General features: G+C 48.1%; 1 protein-coding gene across 44 annotated transcripts in view; it reads left to right on the top strand.

Annotated features, from left to right (window-relative positions):
* Lrrfip1 (LRR binding FLII interacting protein 1) overlaps positions 1–17982 on the top strand; it is a 128059-nt gene that overhangs the window by 74280 nt on the left and 35797 nt on the right. For 8 of the 44 annotated variants that reach the window (XM_087905412.1, XM_087905425.1, XM_048441809.3 and 5 more), the window contains exons 4-13: positions 898–945; positions 2370–2414; positions 2979–3029; positions 5942–5980; positions 8729–8788; positions 10863–10931; positions 12496–12573; positions 14171–14215; positions 15298–15363; positions 17220–17297. The exons of 13 other annotated variants lie outside the window; for them this stretch is intronic. In XM_087905412.1, coding sequence (XP_087761538.1) covers positions 898–945; positions 2370–2414; positions 2979–3029; positions 5942–5980; positions 8729–8788; positions 10863–10931; positions 12496–12573; positions 14171–14215; positions 15298–15363; positions 17220–17297 — 579 coding nt within the window. The remainder of the gene's footprint in view (positions 1–897; positions 946–2369; positions 2415–2978; positions 3030–5941; positions 5981–8728; positions 8789–10862; positions 10932–12495; positions 12574–14170; positions 14216–15297; positions 15364–17219; positions 17298–17982) is intronic. 23 more of the 44 variants (XM_087905418.1, XM_048441811.3, XM_087905423.1 and 20 more) reach the window with 17 other exon arrangements.

Consider the following 17982-nt stretch of genomic DNA (forward strand, 5'->3'; position numbering starts at 1 on the left):
CAGCCCTCCTTCAAGGTGAAGCTAAACCAAACATAATGATCACAGCATGTTTGTGTGACTAGAAAGTCATTTTAAAATGGCCTTGTATTCCTCACACCCAGTTATATATTTCTGATTGTAAGCTTAAAGTGTGTAAAATGTGACACTCTGGAGGTTTGGTTTTCTGTTCCTTGATTTTCTTGCTGGAAATTGGGAAGGAAATAAGGAACAATGCCAAGCCAGTTGTTAAGCCCAGGTTCTCATCCAACCTGGGCCACTCTAGTGATAGAAGCAGCCGTTTCAACCTACTTTGTTCGGTCTGATTTGGACCACTGTGGCTTAGAGTGGGTGGGTAAAAGCTGGAGCTGGTAGCCACAGCCTCTTCCCACCCAAAGGCCTGCTCTGCAGGTCTCAGGCATCTGTCAGCAGATGTGGCTTCTCCGACCTGCATCTGGCGCAGGTGTCAGAGCGCAGCAGCATACAGCTGGAAGGCGGCTCAGCACAGCCCTGCTCCCTGCCTCCTTTGGGGACCCTTCCTGGGGCAGCAGCTTGGAATGGGTCTCAGCTTGTGCTCCTAGACAGCATTTGTTCCTTATGCAAGCATGCCCTAAAGCTGTGAGCAGCTTTGCAGAGGGCCTGCCCAGCTTCTGCACAAGGTTTGCTTTCCCGATATCCTGGACGGCTATCCCATCTTAGGAGCATTTTGCTCTGGACTCGGTGGGCCGGCAAGGCAGGAGGCTTCTCAGGCTGCTGCATCTATGCTCAACCAATGGCTTCTCTGCAGACCTCAGTTGTGTGGCCACCGTACCTGGCATGCCGCCTCCAAAAGTCATTGCGGGTGGGAGAGCGTGGTGGAACCGTTTCTTATGTCTTTACTGTTTACTTCTTGCCTAATTTTCTTTCCCTTTCTGTCTGTAGAAATATTATGGGCTGGATACGAAATGGGGCGACATCGAGCAGTGGATGGTAGGCCTTGAATATCATTTGAAGACTTAACTGGTTTATAATTGAATTCTGACTGCAGTTTAATTATGCCAGTAGATTCCACTTGCACTGTAATTTGATACTCAGAGGTCTTCCTCAGGGCATTTCTGCATCTGGTGTGGCGTTGTTAGGACAGGCCTGGCCAGGCGTGTGACCTGTCCCTCTGTAGGAGGGGACTGCTGATGTCTGCAGGCTGGTGTTGTGTGAGGCACCATTGCCGCTGCTTCCCCAGTTCTCTGCATCAGAAGATCCTCAGGGACTCAAGCCAGGCATGTGCCCTTGTGCAAGAATTTTCCAGAGAACCTCCAGTTACCATCAGAACATTTCGCTGTTCTGATGACCCAGAAGAGGCCCTAGACTGTTTCCTTCCTTCGTGGACAGCCAGCTAGCTGCCCTATCACCCCCATCTCCGAACTCACACACTCAACTGGGGCTCTCTTGCTGTTTGTTGGCTCCTCTGGGCTCCTCTGTGACCGTGAAAACCCATACTATTGAGACTCCCCCCAATCTGTTTTCTTTTAGAACCTGTCTGCCTTCCTAGGGCAGCCAAGGCCAGGGAGCCTGCCTGCCCTCAGGCCTCTCAGGAGAGGTGCCCAAGTGGCAAGACTCTGGTTGGTGCACCCTTTGGTGCTTTCCATTGATCCCAGAGCAAAGTTTTGGTCTTATTAAGCTACCGCCTCTTCAGATCCTGGCTGCCGGCCTGGATTTTGATGCAGGCTTTTGGCATTGAAGTCCTGGAAATGTTCTAGTCAAGGCTCCTCACCCTTAAACAGCCTGAAGGAGAGTCAAGGCCATCTCTACCATCTTAGATGCTCTGTGTGATATAAAAACTCACCACCCCGCCTGTGTCAGCTGTATTGTACAGCTCCCTAAGGTGTGTCTTCTTATCAAATCTTAAGGACAGTTAAAAGATGGTCACTTCTAAAGAAAGAAAAGCTGCTAATCAATTTTGAGCAGCTCTGTGCCTCCCACTTCTATTTCAGAGACAAGCATGCAGAAACCTGTTTGTCCTGAAGTCCATAAAGCAAGCTGGGTGGCATCCACATTGGAGTTTTCTGGGGAAATCACTTCCCAAAGGGGAGTCAGTCCAGAGGGGAAGAGAGTTGATTTTAAATCAGATTATAGGGTTACAAAAAAAAGCAAAGCTTCCTTTGTGCCCCAGCGCTTGCTCACTGCCCTCTGGCTGCTTCTAAAGCCACTAACTCTGCTGGTGTTTTTTGGTTCTTAGGGACCTCCCCCAAGGAGCTGTTTCCCACAGTTCTTCCCTTAGACCCTTTAAACAAAACCAGAGAAAATACTGATTTGCCATGTAGATCAGAAACTCAGGATGCTGAGGCTCTTCTGGGGTTTCTGAGGATTCTGCCTTGCTCTCTAACCTCTCTCTGCCGTTCCCTTTGTTGCGGTAGGAAGACAGCGAGCGCTACTCTCGTAGATTCCGGAGAACCACATCGGTCAGTACCACGCTCCTTCACAGCAAGGGGCAAGTTGACGGAGCCTTAATTGTTCCTCTGGTGGCTGAAATAAATACAATAGTTGCTATCATTGGTATAAGACTGCTATCTTTACCTGAATAAAGACCGTACTCTTTATTGGGGCTAAATTGTATAAAGAAGTTGTGTTTGGGATTTTTTTAAAAAAAAAAACTAAATATTGAATCCAGGGCCTCATGCAAGTTTAGGCACCCTACCTACCACTACTAAACTGTATCTCCATCCCTGTTTGGAAATGCTTAAATATTATTATTAATCTATTATTCCCCACAGTGTAAATGCTTATTGTTGCTGTTAAATACCCATAAATAATTTTTATAATCATTGAGGCTTATTAATAACCCTCCTTTTCTGTGACATACTGTGTTTCCATAAGCAGTCGTAGGCAAACTGAGGCATGCTGAGGGCCTGGGCTCACACCCTCTGAGCTCTCAGGGTGGCTGGTCCACCCACTGCTGCCGAGTCAGATCAGCAGGTTCTTCCCAGTCCGGCTCATGGCTGTGTTCTCATCCTGTCTTTTACTAGGCTTCTGACGAAGACGAGCGCTTGTCCGTGGGCAGTCGCGGCAGCCTAAGGGTCAGTAACGGTGTGATTGCTTCTGCATGGCACACCTTTGATTTCTTGTCCCTGCTTTCGGTCCTTAGATCATCACCCCCTCCTCTGCTGGTCCCCCACGTGACTGATGAAGTACTTGTATATATGTTAACTGAGGGCCTGGTGGGCCAGGCTGGGCCGGGCTGGGGAGAGGGTGGGTGTTACTTGTCATTTCCCAAAGAGTAGAAGGTGTCAGTTTTTCAATAGTTTTCCCACAACACGAAACTACAGGACTGTGGTTAATGATTGTCTCAGAATTGTTGGTGTGATGACCGGGACATGAAGGCACCCTGCATGCCCACTTTGCCACACTCTTTCCAGTAAAAGCGAGCCTTGGTTAAACCAGCCGGGAGTTGGACTGGGGAAATAGTTCAGGTGGTCAACGAGGACCTGAGTTCTGTCCCCCAGAACTCACGGGATGAAAGCCGTGTGCTTGTGATCCCAGTTCAAGGGACAGTTAGTGAAGCTGACTGGCCACCTCGCTTAGCTTTACTTAGCCAGTTCCAGGCCAGTGAGAAACCATGTCTCAAAAGAAAAGATAGAAGGCTCGAAGGCATTTCTGGAGAGTGAAATGACACCTAAAGCTGTCCACCAGCTTCTACATGCATATACATGTGTGTGAAAACACCCCCAAAAGTAGCCATGGGTTGTTGAAGATGTTTCTGCAACCGCTGGAGTCTCCCTGGAGAGGAGGCTGTGGCCTCCGCCACCCCCAGTCTTGCAGTCAGCTATAGTGAGGGTTCTTCTTTGCAGTGCTGGGCTTGGCTGTAGAGCCTCACCCGTACTAGGCAAGTGCTCCACCACTGCACCAAAAGCTCCTCACGACAGCTCCACGGCTAATGAACGCAGCCTCTGTAGCTGCATTAGATGTCAATGCATGCTCTGGGAAACAAAGCAGAGCAGTTGGGTTGGAACTTAATAAGCGTGTCCGTTCAATTGGCTGCAGGGCGGCCATGGCGTCTCACTACTGTGATAGCTAGGTCTCCAAGCAGCTGCTCTGGTGTACTAAGGGCTGGCTTCTCATCACAGCGACAGTTAGGTCACACAGTATTACCTCTTGACTAAACATGCACCAGGGGTGTGCTTACCTTGGCATATAACAGTAAGGCCGCCACCCCTGTCCCTTTCCTCCTAGCTTAAGACCAGCCCCTGTGTGCTTTTGTTGGGCAGTTGCATGTGAAGTGAGTGCTAACTGGGAAGTTTCTGCTGAGTGTCTTTAACGATGCAGCTGTGACTTCCCCACAGGCCCCTCAGACACGATCTGCTTTAGAGGAAGCAAGATTTACGTAAGCAGAATCTAAGTACAAGCTCAGTTTGCGGCATCTGGGGCCAGGCCCAGGCATTGCAGCTGTGGGAGGCGAAACCGAGGGGAGGAAGAACAGTTGGGCATCAGGGGAGGGACTGGAAGGGCAGAACAGAGAGTTGGCCTTTGGATGTAACCTCCTGGTGGTAACTTTGCAAGAGAGCTTTTTCCAGAAATGCCAAGAAGGAAGCCGATGAACAGGGATCAGAGATAGAACAGGCGGGAGACGGAAGCAGAGCCCAAATCTCTGGAACAATGTGTCATCTTCAGACCCGTGGTCCCTCGGGTTCCCCAGGGAGGAATTTCGCCATCTTAAGATTCTAGGGGTGGAGATGGGGGCTGTCCTGGCTCCAAAAAGTTTATCATAGTGTCAACACCACAGATGTTACAGCATTCGTTCACCTTTCATATGAGCCTCTAGTGAATTGGGTCCCCACGCTGGACATCCTTGTCAGATTCCAGTATATCTGTCCTAAGGTCTGAAGCTTCACACAGGAGGTCCACAGTTAGCGAGCTGAAGACGAGAATGGGAGAAAGTCAGTGACTTTCACTACACGACTCTCCCTTGGTAGACTTAAGAAACTTAGTGGGTATGGGCCAGTGCTACCAGGCCTGACAACCTGAGTTCAAACCCCAGAACCCACGTGGTGGAAAGTGACTTCTAACATGGTAGAACGCTGACTTCTGAAAGTGATCTTCTGAGTTTCACTTACACTGTGCCATGTGCCACCACCCCAAACATTACTTTGGTTTTTTTTTGGGGGGGGGGATTCAAAGAACTAGTCTAAAAACAAAAATCCAGATCTGAGAGCTGGGTCCCTAAAAAGAAGAGTCAAACCTACTATTCTTGTTGGTGTGGGACAAGCCCAGAGCATTTAGAGACCCACTTGAGGTCACGGTGAAAATGCCACTTCTGATTCCCCCAGAGACTTTCACATCCGCCAGGTGCCCAAAACTCTGTCCCCTACTGGTTGGAACAGCTGAGAACCTCAGGGCATCTGTCAACCCTGCCGAGTGCAATCATCTCTCACTCTGTGTCCATGGACCAGATTATGCTGTTTAATATATTGATAATAGGAAGCCTTTACTGTGCAGATTCCTAAGATGGTTTCTGTCTTGACTCCCCGGACATGCCTTCTCCATTGAGATGACAAGGATGAGAAGCCCTAAAGGCCAGCAGGGGTAGTTACCTTCCTGGGATCAGCAAACCTGGTCCCCGGGGGAAACCAAGATTGGGGGTTATCGTAAGGTTTTAATTATCTTTATTTAAAACCTGGCAGTGGTGCATCTCTAGACCTTTCCCTAATTTAATTAGATCATATCTATGTCAAGAAGAAAGCATGATGCAAATCGCTTTGTGTTTCATGAACTAAGCAACTGTTGCATAGGAGCAATTTAGTGTTCTTAGATTTTTACGATGGCTGTCGTTCTGATGTGTGTGTTTTCTTTTGAGGAAGACATTCGCAGTCATGGGAAATGTGTTTCTATTAAGGTTTTAAAGGTTGCCTGGTTTTGCCTCTATGATTGCTTAGCTCTCTCTTACCTCTGCTACTCCCATTTCTATTTTCCCCTTCCACCCTTATGCCAACAGACCCAACCTGAGCCGGAGTATGGGAGTCCTTACGCCTGGGTGAGGTGGTCAGATAACTTTGCTGTGTGACTCTAACTGTGTGCAGTGACAGATGAGAGCCGTGCTGTTTCTACTAACTTCCTGGGTGCTTTTCCAAAGTCCCAACTGCCAGTCTTCACCCAGGACACTATGAGGCCATCCCCCTCTCCCTGCCTCCTGGCCTGTGGATGGGACCCTAAAGCATGGACTGCTGTACCTGGGCCCCACTGAGTGTCGGTTGTTGGCTACCCACCATGGGTTCCTCAAAGAACCCACCAGACCGAGAACTCCCGGGGCCTCTCTGTGCCCTTTTAAAAGACTAAGCATGAAGAAATGATTTTGCTTAAAAACCCCGTTCTTTCCTAATCTGTAACCATTCCAATTGAGAGGACTAGCTGGTGGCAGCCAGGCAGTGGTGGTGCATATCTTTAATCCCAGCAATCAATAGGCAGAGACAGGTGGGTCTCTGTGAATTCAAGGCCAGCCTAGGCTACAGAGTGAGTTCCAGGACAGGCTGCAAAGTTACACAGAGAAACCCTGTCTCAAAATAATAATAATAATAATAATAATAATAATAATAATAATAATAAAAGCCGGCTCTTTTGCTGTGAAAATAACCTTTGAGAAAGACTCCAGTTCAGTAACAAAAATAAAGTCCTTGAAATGAGCCTTTTATCTGAGAGCCCTAACGCCTTCCGTCCCTTGGAAATGTGTACAGTTTGCACCCAAAAGGATTCTCCAGTGAGTTTTGCAAACCTGTGACCTCTTCTCCAGGACTTCACAGGTGTGATTTTTTTTTTTTTTTAATCTCAGAGCCCCTGGGCTTCACGAATTCTCCATCTCAAAATTATTTGGAAAATTTACTTTTATGTTTAATGCCAATCATTAATAAACTGGGCCATGTGTCTGCTGAGCGTGTTTGATTCCCCAATGTCCCCACAGAGCTGAGCATGGGAACTCTTACCCCATCTCCCACAGTGTGCCACTGTAACAGCCCTCGCCTGGTGAGGCAAGCCAGCTAGGAGGAAGCACGGGACGAGGCCTAAGATTCAGGGTGTGCCCCAGCAGCGCCTGTTCCCTAGCCACAGAGCACGGCCACAGCTTGCTGTGAAACTAGTAGCTCCTCACACCTTTAAGGAATCAAATACATTTAAACTTGTTTCTAGATTTCATCCTTTGTATTTTAAACTCCAAGTTGGTTTCGAAGGCTGGTCCTTGGGCTACTTATGGATTTTAGCCATGGCCAGGGGCATTTTTGGATTTCACTTTAGAGTGTTCTCTTTCTCTCTTTTCTTTTTGTGTATTCCCGGATATTCTGGAACTTGCACACTTTTTCTGTAGACTAGGCTAACCTCAAACTCACAGAGATCCTCCTGCCTCTGTCACTTGGCTGCTGGTATTAAAGGCGAGCACCACCACCATCCGGCTTTTGTCTTTTCTTTTAAAAATTAATTTGAATGCATCAAGTATGCCACTCACAAGTTTCAGCTAACCTTGTTTTGTTCCCCATGTTAATGACCTCTGAATGTGCCTATGACGTATATAGAGAAACAGACAGCAAGCGTTGTCCGTCAGAAAGGCTGATGTCATGACTATCTTGTACAGGCTAAGCACACCCCTACTTCCCTGGAGTGAGGATCGCCAGGGCCAAGCCTTCCTACCTTCTGGGGTGACCATCAGGTGCCTCCAGAGGCCAATGTGGGCATCCAGGAGACCAACCTGACACTCATGTCCCCCTCATCATGGCCCTGTAATTTATTCATTCTTGTACAGATTGTCATGGCTGTGAAATTGTGGGTGGATTGAATAACTTTCCCCAGGGCACAGGGCAGACTTTGCATTCACTGCTTGAGCCTCTGAGGTGTGAGACAGATAAACCCCTTTCCATCTTTACCAGATGTGAGGCCACTCCTCCTTTTCCCATCTTTGAAGCTGCTTTGAGCTCTGATGGTTTTTACCGCATACATCATTCCTTTATGCAGTAAAATAGACCATTCTCTCTAGATGTAACGGAACATGTTAGATGGCCCCTTGCTTGGGAACAAGGGAGCCAGGCAGACCAGGCTGCAGATGTCCAGCCTTCAGATGATTTGGTTTGGTTTCTTCCTAGAGGACAAATGATACATCATCAAGCCCGTCTTCCCATCTCCTCTAGAAACACAAAGAGGGAGAATGGATGATTGAAAGGTGGTTCCGGAGGTTTACTAGTCCTTTCTCAGGAGACTTCAGCCTTTAGTTACAGGTCACATGAACACTATTCTGAATCTTAGGGACATAACTTCATTAGGGCTATATTTTCTGGTCCTTTCCTGGGATCTAACTGATCTACCTGACTTGGGCAGGTCCCTGCCCTCTAGTCTGGTGTTCAGGCTTCTTGAAATCTAGAGTTTCCAAAGCACTAACCTAAGACTGGACACAAGATTACTTGCACACACATACACACACATGCACGCGCACACACACACACAAGCATACACAAGCATAAGAAAATTATCCAGAAAAGCAGCTATGTCAGGCCATGTGCCTCACACACAGGAGGGAATGTCACTGGTGCCTGGTCTGCCAGACTTTTTCTGAGTCGCAGTGGAGTGAGAGGCATGCTGGCAGTTTGGGGGTGACCAGGCTTTGTGCTTCCCTGGGCTGCCCCATCCATTCCCTTCATTCCCTCCGCAGAGAAGGCTCAGTGCACTCATGGGTAATTGTTGCTCTCTGGTTTGTACCTGTGCTGTTCTTATGCTGATGTGACCTCTTCTCTCTCTGTTGAAACAGACTAACGGTTATGATGGAGACTATTGCGGATCCCAGTCCCTAAGTAGAAGATCTGGCAGGGTTAGTACAGCCACCGTGCATGGCGCGCGCTCTCAGGGATGCTGCTTCAACGTGTCTAAAATGGATTGCTAATTTTAGTTACTTTGCTCTTTTTATATTACCCTGGCTCCCCCCTCGCCTGTAGCACATTCTAACATTCTCAGAATGTTAGCCTTCTAGCATTCCTAGCATGATTTGCATTCTAGATGTTACGCCGGGTAAAAGCTGATAAGCATTCCTGAAAAGACCCAGGAAGCAGAATTAGCTTACTGCTGTCTGCTGCCTTCATACGCACGTCTTTTGGTGATTTGGCTTTCACGTGGATGGAAGCCCACCATTTTCAGTTCTCCATATTTCAAGCTTTAATGTTTATGTCCTAATGTTTATCTTAAAGATGCACATGTGAGAGCCTACACAGAATTCTGACATCTTAGGTGCTCACGGTTAAGGGTGGGAGGCAAGTATTCTAACGAAGAAGCCAGAGCGGTGCAGGGAGAGACGGAGAGAGGGCCAGAGCCTGAGAGAGGCCTGGGCTCTGTCAAGGGTGTAGCCGTTGGACATTTCAGAAGGTTAAATTGGACACATTTTAATTAAGCCGCAAGATCCAAACAGATTAATCTGAGTTAAATGACCTAATACCTTCCTGTGTTTAATGTCATTTTCCCCTTCTGGTAATGTTTCTTGTGTAAAATTTAATCTATTTTAATTATATTAAGATAGCATTTAGTCAATTCAATTCCATTTCTAGGCTCTTTAACTCTCTCTCTCTCTCTCTCTCACACACACACACACACACACACACACACAAACACAGAGAGAGAGAGAGCTAACAGTTTCAGCCTTTCCAAACTGGTAGAACAGGTTGCTTGAGCCTTCTCAAACCTATTTAGATTACCTGTGCTTTTTCTATGACTCCGCCCCCTCCCCTCCCCCCCCACCAAACCTTTTCTAGTTCCAAACTTCAGAGCACTCCTAGTTAAAGCCTTCTTTCACCCTTCACACTGACACCTGCTGAGTCGTTAAGGCATCTGGGCCCTGCAGGGACACAAAGCTGCAGTCACTGCCCTGTGCATGTCCTTCAGTGGTGTGGCCGGCCCACTGTGCTCAGCAAGCCTGCAGAAGTAGCTGCCAGCATAAGCGATAAGAGCTTCAGTGTTTCCCAATATTGACCAGTCGTGGCTTTCCCTCATGGTGTTTTGCCATAACTGAAGTTGTTTGGCAGTTCTTAGTTTGAACTTCCTTCCGATGCAAACACTCCTCTCTACACATACGTGGCTTGGGGTGACATCTATGTGTCGTCCATATATCCAGTACAGGTGTGCTTTACGATTTAGTTTTAAGGTTTAGACAATGCCTCTGCAAGTCAAAAGCCTTGATTATAAAACGGCTCACGGAGTGAAACTAGACGTAAAATTGGTCTAACAAGTAGCTAGAGAGAGTCACAGGACCGAAGAACAGACTAACCTTCATCTAGTTACACTGAAGAAGCTCTGAACCTGTGGGGCACTCTGGAGGAAAGAGTAGACAGAGAAAGGAGCTGTCCAGATGCAAAAGAACATCTGCCTGATACAAACTGAACTTGGAAATGTCCGTCTCCTCCCTGCTTGGTTACCACGCCTCCTGGTCTCCTGTGCAGTGTCGCCTCCCCCACATGCTCTACAGAGCACACACAATGCCAGCTGTCTCCACGGCAGAGGTGGGAGCTGGCTCTCAGCCTCCCCTTGCCTCTCTGCATCTAGGGGCTGGACTAAGCAGAAGAAAGGCTGAAGGTTTTGCAATAGGAAGACTGTTAACTACCTAAGGAGATAGGCAAAGAGGAGAGTTAGATGTACGAAGTCTTGGGTGGTTTGACACGAGATTCGGTAAGCAACTGGCTAATGATAATGGAGCACTCAGCTTCGCGGAGACAGAGCCCCGCGGTGTGAAAGGCTCACAGCTCAGACATCCAGGCTCACTTGCTAAGAATTTATGCTGTGAATCCTTCAGGTGAACCAGGGTTCCTGGGTCCTAACATTGGGGTGCCTGTGCTTGCCCAGGGAATGGGCGGGGTAAGGAAGCACTCACTGCTCACAAACCCTCCCTTTTTGGTGCTCAGAATTCCAGCTTCAGTGGCGGCGGCGATGGCAGAGTCTCCGCTTTGTCGTCCTCCAGGGAGGAGAAGTTGGTTGGTTCCCATTTAAATCTTTCACATCCTCTCTACAGAAACTGCAGGTTTTGTAGCATGCACCCTTGTGTGTGGGATCCCCTTGCCCCCACTTGGAATGACTGTTCTACTGAGCTCTGAGAGAAATTAACGTGTGCTGTGTCATTCAGACTTACCACTGTCCTGTGTTTTGCATAAGTTGTCACATTCAGCCAACTGCCATGAGTGAACCAATGGCATGCTTGTGTATGTTGTTTTCCAGTTAGAACCAATCCAAAGCGGGGAAATGAAGAGCCTGGACCTCCTCACCTCCTCTCTGAAAACAACGATCCTCTCTAGGCACTTTGTGGCACTTTGTCAGGGTGGTGTGACCTTGGCATGAAAATCCGTCTAGTCTAGCTAGCTTTATACACATGTGTGCTTTGACCTGGACAGGTGATTTCTATTTATTGAAGAATCCTACCAGTTTGGGCTGGCATGTCCTAGTTAAGGCTCATCCACTCACTGAACTCAGGAACCAGCTTAGGTAGGTGGACATAGGCCCACAGAGCCACGGGATGGGCACTCCTGCATTATCCCTAGAATTCAGGCCATCACTGATGGGTCCCAACATCACAGTAAATGGGAGGAAGTGAGACTGATTTCCCCAGCACTGTCATCAGAATGAATGTAAACCTTAAAGAACAAAGAGAAGGAGCTGGAGAGATGGCTCAGTGGTTTAGAGCACTTGGCTGTTCTTGCTGGGGACCTGGGTTCGGTTCCCAGGAGTTACCTGGCAGTTCATAACCATCTGTAACTCCTGTTTCAGGGAATTCAGCGCCCTCTTCTGGCTTCCAAATGCACCAGACACACACAGTGCGCTTTCATCTATTTATGCAGAACACTCAAACATAAAGTAAAATAAGTCAATGTTTTTTAAATTAAAAAAAATAGAGGAAACAAAATCCCTAAAGAATTAAAGGATTTACCCAAATGAAAACAGAGTACACGTCCAACCCAACTAATTTAGCAGAAAGAATCTGTACCCCGAGAGTTAAAGGTCAGAATTAGAGTTGGCCCCTTCAGACATAAAACACATTTCTCCAGACTGGATCTCGGGATCTTGTCACTTAGCCTGACGGTGTGCCTGCCTGATTCATTCTTGTAATGTCCACCAAGCTGGTGAAACCGGGCACCATCCCTGGTGAACTATTACCTAAGGCAGAAGATGAGGTTCCTATACATTTCTGATTAGGACTTTACCCACCAAATTTTAAAAGTCAGAACTCAGATTATGAAGACTAAAACCCCCAGATCCTGTTATTGGTTAAAATCAACTCCCCCGCCCTGTGTGTGTGTGTGTGTGTGTGTGTGTGTGTGTGTTGCACATGCACACTGACTTAAAGTCCTAACAGTCTAGTGGAGTCGTTCTGGTTCCGTCAATTAATGGACACTTGTTCCCCTAACTCTCTTTCCCTCCTGCCCAGGAAGTTGTGGTTGTGCGAAGACAGTTTTCTGTGTGTCCAGCCCTAATCCACCCGTGAGATGGAGTGATTTCACACTCCCCACGCACCTCACCCGACTTGACTGTTTTCTTTCATTGCAGGGATTCTTTTGCTCCGACCACGGCCTTCCCAGTAGTGGCCTTGCTTCCAAGCCCCTGTCTGCCCAGAATGGAACCCGGGTCTGTTCCCCCACTCTTTCCTCTGCAAAGCACTTTGGGACTGGCACGCTTAGAGGGCATTTCAACCTCTTCAGTGTGCAGTCAACGGGGCCGGGCTCAGGCTGTTTGGAATGGCTTCGTTAGCTTGCTGAGACTTTCCTCAATCTCCTAAAAATGTCATTTAGGACCTAATATGGAAAAACAGACCTTAGGGAAAGAAGGGGTGTGTGAAATGTATACTCAAAACAAAACAAAACAAAACCTTCAAGTTCAGAAAACTGGTCTCTTGGGTTTCTCCATTTCCAGCAATTGTTCCCCTATTTGGGATTCCAAATTGCTTTTTAAAAATAATATTTTTCTTTTGTAAACGTGTCCAGGAAGCAACCTACAAGGTCTCTGTGCACGTTGCCTCCAGCATCTTGGAGAAGTGGACAGGGCTGAGCATTTCTTTGACTCTGCCCCTTTCCCATTTTCACAAGGCCAAGGTTCAAATCCAGCCAAAATGGGCCTTTGTTGCTCTGGGCTCACGAGTTCTTTTGCAGCCCAAGGGCGCCGTGTTAGAAATCCCAATGCACATGCTCTTTTGGAGGTTGGCTGTCTCCTTCGCAGGCAAACTCAGCTGCTGGAAGATCTGTTGCTTGGCCCTTCATCTTTCCCTGCTCTCTCCTGTACCCTATGCTGCGTGTTTGTACTAAGTCCTGGCTCAGCTCTGTAGCTGGGTCCTGTACCCCAGAAAGCTGCTTCTATGCCCCAGCATGAACCCTCAGAGCTCTGTGCTACTCTGTGTTTTAGGCGTGCATCCCCTTGGGCCTTTGGAAGTTCCAGCCCCGAGCAGCCAGCAACAGCCTTACACTCTCTTTGTGTCTTGACTGCTGCCGTAACCCTGACAGAAACAGTCATACTCTTTCTGACACGTTCTCTCTGTAGTTTTCTGTACCTGAGGGCATGGTTCAAAGTCCCCCTTGATATCAGAATCCAAAGGTACTCAAGCCTCTGAGATAAAGTGATGTGGCATTTGCATAACGCCAGCACATCCGCTGGCATTATGAATTTTAAATCAGCTCTGGCTTACGCATGATGCCTACTGTGGAAATGTTGTGGAATAGTTGGTAGGTTGTGTTCAGAGAATGATGCGGGTAGAGTCTGTCCATGCTCAGTATACATTGGTTTGTTTTGTTTTGTTGTTTTCGGATATTTTTGATCCTTGCTTGGTTGAACCCAGGAATGCTGAACCCTAGCTATGGGGTTGGGCTGTGAGGTACCTGGGTGGCCTTGAACCTGGCCCGGTGACTATTTCCATCTGTTGGCTTTGCTTCAGGTCTTCTTCCAGCATCATCTGAGAAGAAATGATTGAAAAACAATAGCTTCATCCCAGAGATGCTGGGAAAGTCTGATTTTCTAGTTGGAAACTGTATCATTTATCTTTCCTGTAAATGTTGGACTTCCGTATATCTAGTCCCTTGAAAACACAATACCTTAACTTTGGCTCATCCTTCTAAGCATTGTAGGATAGTTACTTAGTTGCCAGAACCGGACTGCATGGCATGGCAGCCTTCACGTTCCTGTCTGTTGCTGTTTTCCCAAGGTCTAAAGCCTGCCATTCGCTTTCCTCCTGCAGCCTTCCTTTCTGTGCGGTGCTGCCCGGCCTGCTGGGAGTTACTGGGTGCGTGTGTGCTCTCTACCCCTGCCCTGCATGCTCACCTCTGCCTGTTGCACATGCTCTCCTGCCCTGAGCCCCATTTCCTGCCCTGCTCGGGAAGCAGCACTTACTCACAGATTACCCGCCCTTTTGTGGTCTTTATTGGTCCCCATTAGTCAGATCTGGGCTTTCTTTTCCCTGACTGCTGACAACAGCCTTCACCCTGTTTCGTCTCTTGGAAGACTTGTTTAAGGTTGTTAGGAAGGAAACAATGACAACATTTACCTATTGGCAGAAAGACAGATGGCTCCTGAAGGTGGTGAGAGCCGTAATAGACTCTCATCCACGTTGCCATAGTACGTTGGAAATTTCCGTATGTCTATATAACTTTGGAAGTTTCCAGTTTTAAATGTAGGTCCTTACATTCTGCAGAAAACTAGGTTTTCAAAGTTACTGTGTTAGTAACTGGGACTTTCCGCCACATTGCACACTTAGGGGTTAGGTATGTGCACGTGGCTAAGCTAGCCAGGATTTCCTGAAGAGGAATAAGGAAAACTCAGGTATCTTTAAATGGAACAGTATTTGACATCACTGCCTGAGAGTTTATAAACCTCTTTCTCTATGATTAACGGCATGCAGTGTTCAAGGTAATCAAATACTGTTTTCTGTGTAGCAACTTCTGAAGAGATATAAAATATCCACCATCGAAACGATAATTACCGTAATGTTTTAATCCGAAGCCACTTAGCATCAAGGATAATTGTGTTGACAAGGCATGTGAGTTTGCTTTGACGAACTTTAGGACGTTTGGGTTGCTTGCCAGTTTTCAGTCTTGATTGGCGAATCTCATGTGGAATGTTTCCAATACTCTCGGGAAATTGCATGCCGACTGACGGCCACTTCAATGTCTGCCTTCTGATTCCTACACCTTTTTGTTCTCTGGGGCTCTCTGAAGAGCTGAAGAGGGTGATGCGGAGCCTGCATGGGGTTTGCCGTACCCTCTCCCTGGCACATATCACTCTTGCTAACCTTCCCTTTCTGTGTTTTCTCTGGGGTCCTGTCAAAAGGCGTGTGTTTCCTGCCCTGACAGTCTGTTCTTGTCGCAGGCATCCGTGCTGGGTGAGAGCAGCCTCTACGGGGCTCGAAGGGGAAGCGCCTGTGGCTCTCGAGCTGTAAGGCGCTTTTCGTGTTTCCCATCATGTCTCACTGTGTGCTGCATGACCCACGGGTGTTTGCTGGATGGTGACTGATGTCACAGGAGGAAACGCTGTCTGTGTTTTCCTTTGTGGTAAAGGTCAGGGATGATGGAATCAGGAAGTCTTTGCTTGTTAATTTCGTGTCCTCACTCAACAGTTTGTACCGAGGTCAGAGACTCGCCTTAGTTGGGTTTCATCTGCTTCAGTACCTGTAGCTCCCAAGTAACATAATGAGTAATGAATTTCTGAACCTTAGAAAAGGAGAAAGGGGTTTGGACAGACCCCCAGGGTTGCTGTGATGGTGCTGGTCTCATTTTGCAGGACTTGCTCTGTCCCCTTCTGACCCTGTGACAGCTAGTACTTGTGTGTGGTAACCCAATCTTGACACCCTGGGAGGAGTTTCCACCCATCTGAGCAGGCATCCCGGAAGCCCGTTTCTCGCAGGAAGTGAGAGCAGAGACGGACCCGACAGACATTCTCTTCTTTGTGGTGGGCATGCCTATGCGGGCCTGTCCTAACTCCTGTTTCACAACCTTCGCATGACCAATGAGATGAAGGTGTGATTCAAACTCAGAGCTTTCTGACTTACATTAGCTGCCCACTGGCCACTTGACTCCTCGACATAGGTGATACCTGAGGCCTGGCGACATGAATGCTTCTCTTCCAAAGGGTCAGGTCAGTCCAGCTGGTCAGAGAATGGACTAAGGATCCTTAAGTAGGAAGGAAACAACATGGCATGGTCTCTGTACGCCCCAAACCTGAGTGCAAACATGTCCTTATCCAGTGAAGAGATGTAGTCGGGATGTCTCTACATCCCTGACCATGCTGGCCACAGCCCTTTAAAACACCCAGGGCTTTTGTTTAACCCTCAGTGACTTCTGGACATGAGCTGACACATGGGGCCTGGGGACATGATATAGCTTCTGGTTTTCAGGAGGGTCAAGTCAGGCTAGCTGCTCTGAGAAGTGTTCTGACCCAGGAGCCTTGGGCTGGTAACCTGAGGTGCAGTCTCTCTGACCATTGCTAGCGATGAGCTGGGGTCATTTGTTCCTGCATTCAGCAAGTGTGCCAGGCCTTATCTGCTCACTGGAGAGCCACCGGAAACTGAATAGATGTGTACTCTGCTCATGGGGGCTGGCTCTCTGGTAAGATAGTATCATAAGCACCCCCAGAGATCCAGAGTCCTTACAGTTCATAGTGAAGGTGCTGCTTGCAAGGCCTCGCAGCCCACAGGTCAGTCTGGCTTTTGTCCCAGGGCGGGTGGCTGAATACAGACTAAATTTTAAGAGACTACAGCCCGGTGGCCGTCATCATCCTTCATCAAGAGTTAGGAAGCTTAAATGGACAGGTAGCCGGGGTACCCAGAAGACAGATTCTCCAGTTTCTACCTGGAAAGGTGGTAGAAAAGCAAAACCTCCCCTTCAGAAATGCTGCCAGCCCTCTTCTTAGCTGGTTTCTGAGCTGGGATGCAGCCGAAGGCAGCTCAGGCTCTTGCGAAGTGCCATCGCGTACCCAGGAGGCGAACACAGGAGATGGGATGCACACCCACGTTTGAACGATGCTTGGTATTTGCTGGAAGCTGCATCTTGTGGATAATGCAGTTGTATTTTATTATTGATAGATGTTCACCTGATCTTGTGGCAGGTGCAAACTCCCTTTCCGAGCCCTGTCTGCTCCCTAACCCTAACCTGTCTTTCCTCACTGCCATGTATGTGTGTGGCTAACCTCCACACTAACTGAAGCTCCATCTTGATGGCTTTTGTTTTCCTTACCTCTTTGCTGACTCTGTTCCTTTGTTTCTATCTCTGCATCCTGTGGTGGCTCCATGGTAGCCCTCAGAGTACAGCGGCCACCTCAACTCCAGCTCCCGGGCCTCCTCTAGGGCCAGCTCGGCGCGGGCCAGCCCTGTGGTAAGTCTGCTTCCTGGCCCTGCTGCCCTCCAGCTTCCTTCCTTCCTTTGTCCTTCCCCTCTGCCTCCCTCTCCTTTTCCCCTTGCCTCCCACCTTATCCTTCACCTCTCCGTCCCTTAGAAATGACCCCCGTCTTTGAAAGCCAGTGCAGGGTGAAGCTAGAAGCCTCTCGTTTTATTTTGGGTCTTAGTGAAAATTGGGATTGGGAAATGGTTTTGAGTTTAGAAAACAATTGGGTGGTGTCAGGGCTGCACTGTTCAGCTTCTCAAGAGCCATAACGGAACAGACATTATTAGCGATGCTTAGAAACGAGGCTTGAGAGGGAAAAATCCATTCTGGGAATGTAAACAGTAGTCACGTGTGTGGATGTGCTGTATTTTACGATTTAAAATTTCGAGGGCTTGACTTTTAACATTGATTTTGCAGTAGTGGGGGTTATCAGACCTGACAAGTTTTCAAATAAAATGTAGGGCTGTAAATGCCTTGCCACTCTCTGTTCTGCTGAGGTCACCTGTTGTCACATTTGCTCAAAAACTGCATAGACGGTGTCACCAAGGCCCTGCTCCCCAGTTTGTGGCTCACCATGTGCCAGACACCTGGCAGAGGAGCCAAGGCCCCAAGATCGGATCCTACACAGTTTGACAGTTTCACCTGATTGGTTGGTGGCTTTCTTTAAGGCTGCTTT

The sequence above is a fragment of the Myodes glareolus genome, chromosome 1 (assembly GCF_982192425.1).
Source record: "Myodes glareolus chromosome 1, mMyoGla1.1, whole genome shotgun sequence".
Taxonomy (NCBI): domain Eukaryota; kingdom Metazoa; phylum Chordata; class Mammalia; order Rodentia; family Cricetidae; genus Myodes; species Myodes glareolus.